The sequence below is a fragment of the Pterocles gutturalis genome, unplaced genomic scaffold, assembly GCF_000699245.1.
Source record: "Pterocles gutturalis isolate BGI_N339 unplaced genomic scaffold, ASM69924v1 scaffold19387, whole genome shotgun sequence".
NCBI lineage: Eukaryota > Metazoa > Chordata > Aves > Pterocliformes > Pteroclidae > Pterocles > Pterocles gutturalis.
This window is the reverse complement of record NW_010113255.1, coordinates 28062-41088: the sequence shown is the minus strand read 5'-3', so window position 1 is coordinate 41088 and position 13027 is coordinate 28062. Positions and strand designations below refer to the sequence as shown.

General features: G+C 39.2%; 1 protein-coding gene across 1 annotated transcript in view; it reads right to left on the bottom strand.

Moving 5' to 3' along the window:
- Window positions 1–13027, bottom strand: part of CEP350 (centrosomal protein 350kDa) — a 60275-nt gene that overhangs the window by 19963 nt on the left and 27285 nt on the right. The window contains 7 exon segments of the mRNA XM_010074428.1: window positions 759–958; window positions 8272–8429; window positions 9234–9380; window positions 9768–9855; window positions 10758–10942; window positions 11506–11702; window positions 11862–12025. Of these exon segments, the coding sequence (XP_010072730.1) occupies window positions 759–958; window positions 8272–8429; window positions 9234–9380; window positions 9768–9855; window positions 10758–10942; window positions 11506–11702; window positions 11862–12025 (1139 nt within the window).

Below are 13027 nucleotides of genomic sequence, written 5' to 3'. Positions count from 1 at the left end.
GAGGTCCCTGGTCCTCATGGCAGGGGGGGTTGGAACTTGATGATCTTTAAGGTCCCTTCCAACCCAAACCATTCTGTGATTGTGTGTCTCACTGCAATCCAATTCTCTGGTTCATGCTGAAAGTACAGTCCACTTGAGATAGAACAGTAAAACTGTAGCTCCCAAAATCTGGGAACTTATTTTTCCTCACAATAACATCATTTATAGTAATTACATTCTAGCACACTTTAGCACAGTTGCAAAGTTCAAACAGTTACACTGCATTAACCGAGGGGGAAAAAATGCCTTCAATTGTTTTGAAAATGCAGACAAGGGAGAGCAGCCTCCGATGATAAGAGCCTTCCTCACCAATAGTAATAAGGCTAAGAGGATAGACACACAAACAGGGGAAAATGGTTTCAGTGGAGTAAGTTCAGAAGACGATCAGAAAAAGATAATGCAGTATTTCTGTTCTGAAGGACAAAAAATATAGTTTAAATTGTACGTAGAAACATCTGATGGGCCTATGCTGCACTGTCCACTTGAGAAGATACAAAAAAAGGAGGAATACACACTGAACTAAGGTGTAAAATAGGGCTAAAAGAAAAAGGAAATAGAAGCATGTAAAGAGTGCAGAAATTGAGATTCTAATAGCGTTCAGAGAAAAATCACCACCACCAAAACATCAAAAAACGAAGAAAGTGCAAACCTAAGCAATCCTTGTGTCAAATTTTACTCTTGTCATTTGCATCACTTCCCCCCCCCCCACTTCCTATTACCTTTGGGCTCAGTTCTCTGATCCCCCAGGTCTTTCTTAGCTATTTTGGTTTTGAGCAGCTCTTTGTCCCAGGCAGCTAGAGCCTGCTTTTCCATCCGCCGTATTTCTGCTTCCTCTGCATCCAGGCGGCGTTTCCACTCCAACAATTCTTCAGCATGTTGTCGACGTTGCATCAGCTTCTGTTCTCGCTTAGTTAGGAACCTGACAGACAGAGCAAAAGACAATGGGAACACAGCCAGCCACAAAGGTCCCAATACCCAGATGCTATATTGCCACAACGTCCAGAATTACAGCTGCTCAAATTGTTTTCTAGGATAATATCCACACTACCTACTATCTCCTAGACTTCTGACGTGCTGCTGAAAACAACTCCAAGTAGACAAGAGTTTTTTTCTTTGCAGTAAGTAAAGTCTACAACGTACTTTAAACACCCCACTTACATATTGAATATCTTCTGAATCATTAAAAGCGCTACTAGCTATTCACTAAAATGAACGGGGTTAGTTCCCAATGTCAGGATATGAACAGTACCTGTGGCATTAAACTGGAACCCTCAAGAAAGCAGTGACTGTTTGAAAAGTGAACCTTTCTTTTTGCTCATCTCAATGACAGAAAAATCGTAACCCCAGTTGCCCCAGTTCTTTCAAATACATAATTGTAAGAGATGGTGATTCTGTATTAATAGTTCTCCTGAATTACTAGTGCTTTTATCCTTCTTCCTGTAAGTACCATCTCTATGGACGGCCACACTTGGAATGTTGTCAGCTGACAGCATCAAGAAAATAAGGATGCAGGACTGTTTTTCCCAGCTACTAACAGATCTGTCTGCTAATTTAACAGTAGATAAAAAGTAAAGCTCATGCTGAAAATTAGCAATTTTTTTTTTCTTTCTGATAACAACTTCCTAAGTGATCCATGAAATCTCAGAAATGGGGAAACTCTTAGAGGACTTCATAGGTATGAAGAGGTTTGTGTGCACACGCTAGTTCTTTTTGCCAGCAGTATCTCTGGTCTTATCTCTAAATACTGAAGTAACCAAGACCATAGCATTTCACCTTTAAGACAGTAAACAGAAGCAAGTTCAACATCAGCTGTACACACTTCCACTGACACGCCAAGTCTAGACAAGAGTGCATATCAATCCACACACCTCCTACACTGAAATCTTTAAGATGTCACAGAATCTGTAGAAAATACATGGCTTGCCAGCTAGAGCAAGAGTTTGTCACAGGTACAGAAGGTGCGGTGCCTAAAACAGCAGTCTTCAAAGTTTTATGATATTTTGCTCTGTAAATGACTTCATAATTTGTAATTTTCAAGCCATCCCAAACACTTAGCATCACAGTTTTAAAGCTGCAAAGCAGATAATTTCATTTGTGCTTTTTAATCTCTCATGTTTCAAAAAACATTTTTATTTACAGAGACTGGAATGACCAACTGGATAATCTACAGGTCTTGCTTGCTGAGGGTGAGTTTGCTCACCTAGCATTCATAACGTTCCCTGGAAAAGTGATTTGGCAGTTGATCAGAAAGCTTAAGATTCAGATGAGTCCTTCTCTAAGACAGATTCAGGTAAGGTGGACAAGTTACAATGGGAAGATAAAAGTTTCAGAAGCCAGTAAGACATGTCCACAATCTTCTTTCCTATGATCAAAACAAGAACAGGGGAAAAATAGAAGCACGTCACAGTCTCTGGAATGCCTGCCACCTTCAAGCTAACACATTCCATGGATTTGTGCATTACTTTATCACTTTTGACAGACAAACATCAAACACCCTCTACTCTTAGGCACAACTGACAGATGACTATCATGAAGAAACTAGACTACCAGCAGTAACTGCATTACAGGACATGGACAGTCATGCTTCCGTTGTGTCTCTCACCAGCACCATCAGATTTATCAACTCTTACTTTCAGAGACACATCAGTTCCAATTAGTCTATCAGATCATGGATCTGGAACTTGTTATGGAGGTCATTATTAGAATGATCTCAATGCAAAAGGCAACTTTTTCCTCTTCCTTCACCTGCTGTTCAATTTCATCAGAATGCCTGGATCTTCACGGTTTACTGGATCTTGAGGGAGGCAAGTCCAGTTAAAACAGAATGCAAGAGAAAGGCTGAAATAAATGGATTCAAAAGAGCAGGACTCCTTAAAAGCAGATGTTAAATGAATTAACCCAGAAGACAGGAGAAGAATTAACTTAACGAGCATGGAACTAATCACCATACAAAGACTACTTAAAAAGAAAGATAAGTCAAAAGAAGTGATGGGAGAGAAACAGGGTTCCAACATTCAGCCTATAGGAAGAAGAGGATTAAAGCAGCATGGCTAAAGATGCAGACCCTTTTACAACCTGGGGTTTAAAAGGTCAGAGCCACAAGGTAGCATACACACTGCCCTAATATTTACTACAGTCTAGAGGGTTCCAGTTGCAACACCAAGGGTACACATTTATCCTCAAAAGCAGGGGCAATGGCACAGAAAAAAGCTCTAAAACCACATCTCGCATCTACAAAGCTGGAAATCTGTGGGAGCAAGGAGGAAGCAGCAGCATTCAGATTACACCAGCACAATCTCAAAGTCTGACTACTTCTCTGGTGCTAACACCACACATTTTATCCATGCATTCCAAACATTAACCTAGAAGCATTAACCTGGTGCTCTAACCTGTACTTGTGCATTTATAACCAAGGTATACTGACTTTAAGCTCAAGCTAAACAGTTTCAGCAGCTGTGCTGAAGTAGTGACCAGACAGTGGGAGTAAACAGAACCATCAGAACGGATGGATCCCCCTGCCATGGGCTGGGACACTTTCTACTAGCCCAGGTTGTTCAAAGCCTCATCCAGCCTGCCCTTGAACCCTTCCAGGGATGGGGCATCCACAGCTTCTCTGGGCAACCTGAGCCACTGCCTCACCACCCTCATCGGAAAAAACTTACAGCTGTGCTTAAAAAAAAAAAATCTATATCCACCCTCTCTTAGTCTAAAACTGTTACCCCTTGTTCTATCCTACAGGCCCTGATAAAGAGTCTGTCTCCATTTTTCTTATAAGCCCACTTCATATATTGAAGAGCCACAAGGTCTCCCCAGAGTCTGATCGTCTCCAGGCTGAAAAACCCCAATTCTCTCAGTCTTTCTTCATAGAAGAGGTGTTCCAGCCCTCTGATCATTTCTGTGGCCCACTCTTAACGGGTCCACGTCCTTCTCACACTGGGGACCCCAGAGCTGGATGCAGTACTCCAGGTGGGGTCTCAGGACACCCAAGTAGAGGGGGAGAACCACCTCCCTTGACCTGCTGGTCACACTTCTTTTGATGCAGCCTGAGATAAGGTTGGCTTTCTGGGCTGCAGGCACACATTGCTCATATCCAATCCTTTGTCCACCAGCATCCCCAAGTCCTTCTCTGCAGGGCTGCTCTCAGTCTGTTCAGCTCCCTCCGACTATCCTGATACCAGGGATTGCCCTGACCCATGTGCAGGACCTTGCACTTGGCCTTGTTGACCTTCATGAGGTTCACACTGGCCCACTCCTCAAGCCTGTCAAGGTCTCTCTGGATGGCATCCCTTCCCTCGAATGAATCAACTGCACACTCAGCTTGGTGTCATCAGCAAGCCTGCTGAGGATGCACTCGATTCCACCGTCTACGTCACTAACTGGAAACAGTGAGAAAAGCGTCAAAACCGTTCACTGATGAAGAACCTCTTGACTTCCTAGGACTGAACAGAGCATGCTCTATCAAAGAGTCTGTCACTTGAGAAAGATACAGTTACCTGACCAATTGGTTGTAGATATACAGCTGGAATTTGGGGTGGAGGTTGGGAAAACAGACACTGAGAGAGGCCCAGTGGTGAGACGTAAAGACAGAGAAGAAGTAGTGAACAGGAGAGCAGTGTCTACAAAATAAGGAGGAAGAGTTTAAAACTAAGATAGCAAAAAAGGCAGAAAGAACGAGAAAAGGACAGCATCTAGCAAAGAACTTCAAAATTAATTGCGTTTAACATTGTATAGTTATTACACAACATCTGAAGCAGAAAAACTACATGCTGTTATGCAGAAAGTAATAGCACACATACACTCATAACACTGCATTTTCCGTTAATTAAAGGCAAGCTACTTTTACACTGCTATATTTTTCTTTAAATTTGCAAAAGAGTTTAATTACTTTGATGCAGACTTCCACATGCACTGGTTAACATACCTCAAGCTGATTTTTTTGCAACTCCTGCTATTCTAACCATTGATAGAGTATATTATTAGCATTAAATAGCATGCTGGTTTTGTGATATGAACAACTTTGCTAGTCTGAAACTTTAACCACATTTTCATTAACCTGGTGAAACCGCAGTAAAATTACTTCTCCAAAGGTAAGCACCAGTGAAAGGGCAAAAAAAAAAAAAAAAAAAGTATTTTTAAAACATGAGCAATTCCAGAAAAAGTCTGAGATATACCTGTAATTCAACTTCTATCTACTACTTTGTTTTGGGTTTTTTGGGGTTTTTTTCAACAAAGTGCAGACTTGGTCTCAGAATACTCGCGTATCGCCTCTTTGATTTGAAGTACTAACTGCAGAAAGATAATGCCTACTGTTTTCAAAAAAACTACATAAACTTGCAGCTATGCTTAAAATGGTATTTCCTAATTAATTACCATTTAAAGCTAATTCTTAATGAATTATCATATTTGTAGAAAAAAAAAACCAAACATGCTCCACATAGCTTTATCAACTACAATGCAAGGTAAGAAGCATATTAAGGAAAAGCAAAAGAAAATGAGCGTTTAATCAGTTCTTCTATTGCACAGGTTATCACTAAAGTTGCATATGCAAGCAAAGCAAGGGGAAAGTGGTTAATTCTCTTTGACAGAGCATGCTTCTGTTCACATGCAAGCTACACAGACTGACCAATTAAAATTAAAATAGAGCTATTCTTTCTTTCCCCTTTTAGCAGAAGAAAAATATTAAAGCTGGCTCCTAAGTAAAAAAAGCCAAAGGATTTTAACTTTGCTGGGTTTCCCAACTCCTTCTTCTAGTTCCTTTGTATTTGTCATTGAGCTGCTTTTGTTTTGCAGTATCTCACAATCTGATTGATTCCCTTCAAAAAGCACCTGCCTATCATTACACCCTGAACCAAAGGTCTTATACTATTACACTAGTATTATTCTAATGTATTTACAAATAAGGACATTACAAAAACATACCAAGTTGGCACTGTTTTTCAATGAATAAGCACTGCTATCACTACCAAAATACCTGCAGAAGGTGTGCAAAAGCTACACAACTAGGAAGTTCCAGTTCTAGAGAATCCTTTATGTTCATACAAAATACTACTTCCTTTGAACATATATTGCAACCCAAGATAAAAACACACGACCACATGTATTACATCACAATTTCAATTTGTTCCTCCTAAAAGCAACTGTTTAATCTCAAATCCCGCTATCCACCTTTTGAAAAGCATTCTCAAGGTGAGCAATATTTTGGACTGACAATTAAAATATCTTTAAGGGTAGAACCTACTTGGTATTTACTAGCCCCTGTAAGAACTTTTATTTATTAATATGGAATTCTTTCTGTAATCATAAGTGTTGCTTAGAAATGAAGGCACTTAAAAAAAAAAAAAGATTTCAAAAACAATATCGACAAAAACACTACTCGGTAAAAAAGCATAGGAAGTCTTGAATACAAAATTGTCATCTTTTATAGCACTAATACAGTATTAATACAATCTCAAAATTCCTAAGCTGTAACTTGGTTTTGTAACATTATATCACCATTTGAAATTTTGTATGCTGAACCTCAAGTGGAAAAAATTAAAGACCTTCTTTTTAACAAAAAAAATAAGACCAGAAGAAAATCCTTGTTTTCTTGAAACTCTAAAAAGGTTGTGCTCTGTAGACCATGTTGATTTTAAAGTCCCCATCTTAAGCCACTTATCAACCTCAAAACGTACTTTGAGAAAGAACTTGCTGCTATAATGATGGAGTTGTTTTCATATGACTTGGAATGCCAAGAGTTTAATTTTGGTCATACGACACTCCAGAAACTTGAAATCATTTGTGATTTTGCTTGTTTGGGTTACCGGATCCTACCAGAAGAGTATGAATAAAACAGCAATGAATTCAGCCTAGAACTTGAATACCATGTAACTAGAACATGGTTTTAGGGTGTTTTTTTTCCTACTTACACCAAATCCTCGCTTACTACTACTGTTTTTTATCTTCGTCATATACAAATACATGCAAGTGTGGCAAATGTGCTTCTCAAATGATTACAAGCAAATAAGGTGCTGAGGAGTCACAGACAGCTTGCCTTCACAAACCGCAGTGCTTGCCTTTTGATGTTTTATCCAGCTGTGTTACGAGTCTCAAGAGAGGAAACTTTACAAAGATCACCCATAAGGACTAACATATAGTGACCTACCTTGGTTATAAGTTCAAAAAAATTGTTTAAGCAATGACTACTCCTCGCGGTAAGTGGCAGAGGCCAGACTTTTAATGGGTTAGTCTCAGATAAGAATTTAAGGCTTCAAACTAACACGCACATGCTGGTAAAGCATTCGGGATGTTTAGTGCAAAGTAATTCCTACACTGAAAAGATGCAGAAACAATTTCTGATTTAAAACAATTTAACAGGTGAAAACAACAGATTCAGTCCTAATTTTCAAGACCCAGGAACTGCACGTATACTTCATTATTTCCTCTAACAACTGTTTTCAACATTTTTCCAACCTGTGGACCACATAGGAAGAAAAGAAAGGTCTTATTAACTGCCTGTCTTCTCAGTCACACACATACCACCTCCCTTAGTTAAGAAAATACTTACAGAACTCATCCCTAGCTGATTATAATGCAATTAGAATTGAAATTCAGCATCTGGATAATAAGGTAAAAATCATGTGCCCGATAAGCTCAATGACTTTCTGTGAACCAGACCTCAAACTCAGTTACTAGTTTTTGCATAAGACTATTGCTATTTATAACTTACACTTTGATTCAAGAAAAAAATTGGTTCTGTAATTTCACAATCTTACTCCCTATATTTTTCCCTTTAAAACAAAAGGGAAGATAAAAAATTTTACTTCAGGCCTCTCACTGCAAGAGGAACTCTGACAAGATGTACCATCAAGCTGGAGCCCATCCAAGTTCACTGTATGCACAAACACCAAAATTGCTTAAACTGCTGTGCTTTTACCAACTCTATCAAGTACAAAGCACATTATAACCAATCTTCTACAATAAAACGTTGACCACACGGTCTGCCAACTAACAATGTCTGAATCTCAGTATTCATGCAAGAATTGCAGCCTTTAAAATATTATATGCAAGGTTAATATAGTTCTATTAATGCTTCCAAATAGCTATTTTTCAGGCAACTCAGATCAAAGTGTATGTGATATCAATACCTTCATAATTTTTCTGATGGTCATTTTTAGTGCAGATAGTGGCCAAACCAACTTGTTCTATTAAAATACTAAACTTTTGTTTTGAAGAAGAAAAAAAAAAATTAGTTACTTTTCATCCATTCTGCTGCGCATTTTTTTAAGCTTCTGCATAATGCTACTAGTCTCGCTGCTGGAGATTGAGATCGGTGAAGGGCTGCGTGTTTCTGCATCAGTTGGAAGTGGGCTAGAACCATTGCTCTGCTTGATGTCATCCTCACTGTGAAGTTCCTGCAATTAAGTGTTTAAAAAAAAAGGCAACATTAAAAGAAAGAAAAGTTATTCTATAGTCTTTTAAAATATTGTGTTACTTTAGCTTACTCTCCCCAGATTACATCAAGTACTACTTCAGATAAGTCAGTCCACCTGCAGATTTAACTTAATTTTCCAACTTCATTTTTATTTGACACCAAGTTTTTTAGGACACCCTTTTTTTCCAAAATTTAAGCTCTCCCCTAACTGCATCTGGAGCAAAAAGAACTTATCCAAAGTCAGTTATTCGAACAGGAAACCAATCCTTTCTGTATTACTATTATTAAACTTGTGTCTCCTCAAAATTTTGTGAGGAGGTGGACAGTTATCAAAATTCCATCTTACTATCTCATGAAGCAGATGCAAGAAACTTAGTGTAATGACACTAACACACACACAAAGCAGCAAGTTTTGGGTTCAGTGCTTATATGTAGTTCTTTGGCGTCTGACAAATAATCAAACAAAATCAGACCCCGAGAGATCTAAGCATCAAAAAATTATATTCCCAAAGTCATTAGCTAAGTTTGAGAACTAACAATCACCATCTACTGTCCAGTTAAAACAAAACATTTTATAACTTCTCCAAATTCATTTCCTTAAATAATACTTTAAAGAAATTGAACATAAAATTGCTGAGATAAAGAGTATGAGACCACTTGAGGCAGACAAAACCTCCAAGTGATAGGTGCAATCCAGTAGCTTTCCATTCCTATAAACACTGATGTCAACTACCAGCTGCTTGGCCAAAGAAAGAAGACTCCAGCTTCTGCACTGAACACTCACCAGCTTGTTTTCTCCTGCAGACTTCAGCTTTTCCTGCAGTTTCATTGTAGTCTGACGAATTCGTTCTATTTCCTCCTGCTGTTTAAGGATCAGTTGTCTCTCCTTCCGAGCAGCCTTGTTAGCCTCTTGAAGACGTTTAATTTCTGCCTTTTAGGTATAAGAGATTAAGCATAAGAATTGTGACAGAGAGCTCTGAAGAACATACTCTAAAGCTGCCACAGTGTCCATGCTAAGGGTCTAAAACGACTGAAATTACATGATGAAGTAACTAGCCTGAACTCCAGCAGCAAAGAACAGAAGATCCATTAATACATCTAAGTCTCAACCACTGAGATTACTGATACAGAACGACCCTTTTAAACAAAGCGTTACATGCTACTGATATTCAAATAAAACTTATTGGCAAGAAATACTGATAGCTTCCTATCCAAAAGCCTGGTATGGAGTTTTCTCAATTCTTGGCTTTTACACTGTCTGAAACATTTAAAGGCTACACAGGCATTTCAACAGGATTTCCTAGAGGGCATCAGTTACCTTTTCCTGCTGTAATCTCAGCAGCAGACCACGCTGCCTCTTTCGAATAGGAGGCATCTTATCATCCTCTCCCTTGTCTCGCAAATGCCTGCAAACAGATTGGAAGAAAGGATTAAATAAGAAAGAAGTGCACAACAAGCCTTTACCCTTCAAAGTAAAAAAAAAAGTCTACTTTTCCTAAATCACAGAAGAGTATGCGCCTGTACTTAATTGCTGGCATTCTCTATAGTGGAATATTTTGTACTGTTTAGTCAAAGACAGGCACAGTTAAAAGGCCAGTGCAGTAATATGAGGTCTCACAAGCATGGGCAGAAGTTCTGCAGAGGTAGCATGTTCACCATTTGAAAAAGACAAAAGAAAGGATGCTTGGGTCACTACCCCACAATCCTTTATCAAACCCACAATGACAAGCAGTTGGAAGAAAATGTCTGGTGAATAATGGTAGTCTCATGCAGAGAGTGACCATGGAGAAGTATCATTGATGAAATCTGGCCACCACTGCTTAGCAGTATCACTGGGTAAAGTGTCATTCCAGGACAAAGTGTATGTTAGGTTGTAAACAAATCAGTAAGGAAACACGTATCCAGATTCACAAGATTTGGTCTGGATCAACTAAGATGACCTCAGACAGACATCAAGCAAATAAAGTTTAACTGTTTGACAGCTCTATACATTCCTGAACTCAGACCTGTAGAGTAATGGTTAGGAACTACCTTTTCTGACTGATAACAGACATCTGATGTTCTACTGTTTCAATGAAATTCTCTTTTATCAAACCATATTAAATGTAAACAGCAAAGTGCACTTACAAACTGGGTTCTGTTCTTTCCAAGTGACAATAACACTGACAGAAGACAGATGCCAGAAGACTAGTTCAATCATTGATACTTAATAAGGGAGGGGTAGGGTGGAAGCAAAATCTTACAAAAAAATTTCAAATAGAAGTATAAGAAAACAATCAGCAACACTGAATATTCAGAGCTGCCTTACTTCTTCTGGTGTTCCAGCCAAGCTAATTCAGCCTTGGTCTTCTCTTTCAGAGCCTTCTCCCTGAGCCGAAGCAGTGAGGACTGATGAGCTGCTCGCATTTCCTCCTCTTTCATGTACTGTCTTACCATCTCCATGGTAAATTTAGAGAAACTATCTTGCCCCCCTGAGAATGGCATGCTTAGCTCCTAGAAGGCAAGACAAATTTGGCATGATTTGATAATACAGAAATTCAATTTTTTTTTTTCAATTACAAAGTGTGTGTGCGCGTATACACAGCTACACGCACACAAAAACAGATCTAAGAAAGGAAGCTGTTTTTTTCTCCCTGAGCTTTGTGCAGACCAGCTTTTTCTGCCGTGGGCTGTGTGACAGTTTTGAGATGTCCCCTGTTGGCACAGAGAGATGAAGTATCCTCTTGTACTTCCTAGCTGTGTATAGGCATAGCAGGAAGAATTAATCCACTGGGCTTTTACAACCTACCTCAAAAAATCACTCGTCTTCTCCAAAGCCACAAGAGAACAGGCAGAGGGCTGGATGGACTGTTCCGTAAGACAAGTGATTGCACTTGTACAACAGTGACATACAGCATGATTCATACAACTCTATGTTTTGAGATGCTCAAAGAAACACGGGGGGGAAAAAGAGCCCTGAAGTTTACAAACAACACTAAGAAATGGCCCACTTGAAGCTCATGAGCTTGACCATCTCAGTTCAGTTAATTTACCTTACCTATGGTTGCTTGACCTACCTTGATGGATGACAGAGCTGTTTTTTCTGGGGAGACTTCCTCATCAGAATCATCACGATTACCCCGTTTCTTCTCTAAGTTATTTCTGCGATGACTTTCAGAGGGCAGCAAAGACCGAAAAGACTTTTCTTCAATTTCATCCTCTGTCATGGACTCATCAAATTTCAGGGAGTACTCTGTTGCAACAGAAGCAGAATCTGAGGGAGAAATCGGAGAACTGGTTTTACACTCAGTTATGTACCAGGAATGCAGTTTCACACACAATCCCTCATTTATTTCAGAAGCTAATTCTGAAACAGCACCTCCCTCCCACCTTACCACCTTCAGATTCATTACATACAAACAACACAGCTAACCTTTTTCGTCTGGCACTGATAAAATACTATCACTTGGCAAGGAATCATCCACAGCAGTATGAGCCTGCTCTTCAATACTGCTAGTTATCTTTTCACGACGAGAAAGCTTTTTCTCATTCTCCTTAGAAGATGGAACCGAAGGACTCTCTTGGCGGCTGCTGGTACTACTGCATTATCAAGAGATAATTTTTCTAAAAATTACTTTGCACATTTCAAAACTTTTTACATTAGTACTGTACATACCACAATTAACATCCCAGTAATAACTGACATGCAGAGGGTTTGGTTTTCTTTTTAAAATTCAGCTTGGTTACTTTAAAATTCCAAATCTCATCAAGCTGCTGACTGACAGAGGAACTTGTTATTTTTATTGTACCTTAAAATGCAAGTGGTTTGTAGGTATCCACACCCTCTACACCTGGCAATAAGTATTGGTGATAAACCATTTCAAACATCTCTCCTTACAGTTTTTAAAGGGACAAGTGATATAGCTATATTGTTTTAAATGAGAAGAACTACAGAAGACAGAAATCACTCTGGTTGGTTACAATCCGAGAAGGGCTGTGAGAAACTTCATGGGACCTAACGAGATCAGGTAAGCAAGCAGGAAACAAAAAGCTGAAATCAAGTACTAAACACAAGCAAGATGCTGAAAAGAAACACCAGAAATGAGTCAAATCTAAACCTCAGACAAGCAGCAGTCCAGGTACTTCTTGTAAAATCTCAAGTGCAAAGTCTCAGTGACAAAACCCTTAACAAAATGGCCAGATACACAGAGAACAGAACAGAAAGCAATGCACATTAGAGCAGGCAGTTCCACAGGTCCCTGCACTGCGTTTCCAGAACATATGCTCCAGTTTACGTTCTAGTTCATTTCAAAAAGACACAGAGCAAAATGAGAAGCCATGAAATGCAAATATTTAGAACAGGGAAAAAAGACACAGATAAACAGAGACTTAAAGTGACTTTTAGGTTATGCAATAGAAGGATGCAAGTAGGCCACAGCACAGAAAGCAGAATAATCTCAGCTCAAGCATTTCTGAAGGTATTTCATCCAACCAAAGACAAGGCCATGTCCAAGTTCTGAACACCTGTAAGGACAGAGGATCCCACAACCTCCCTGTACCCCCATTCTAGTGTTTCACCACTCTCATAGGGAGCATTCC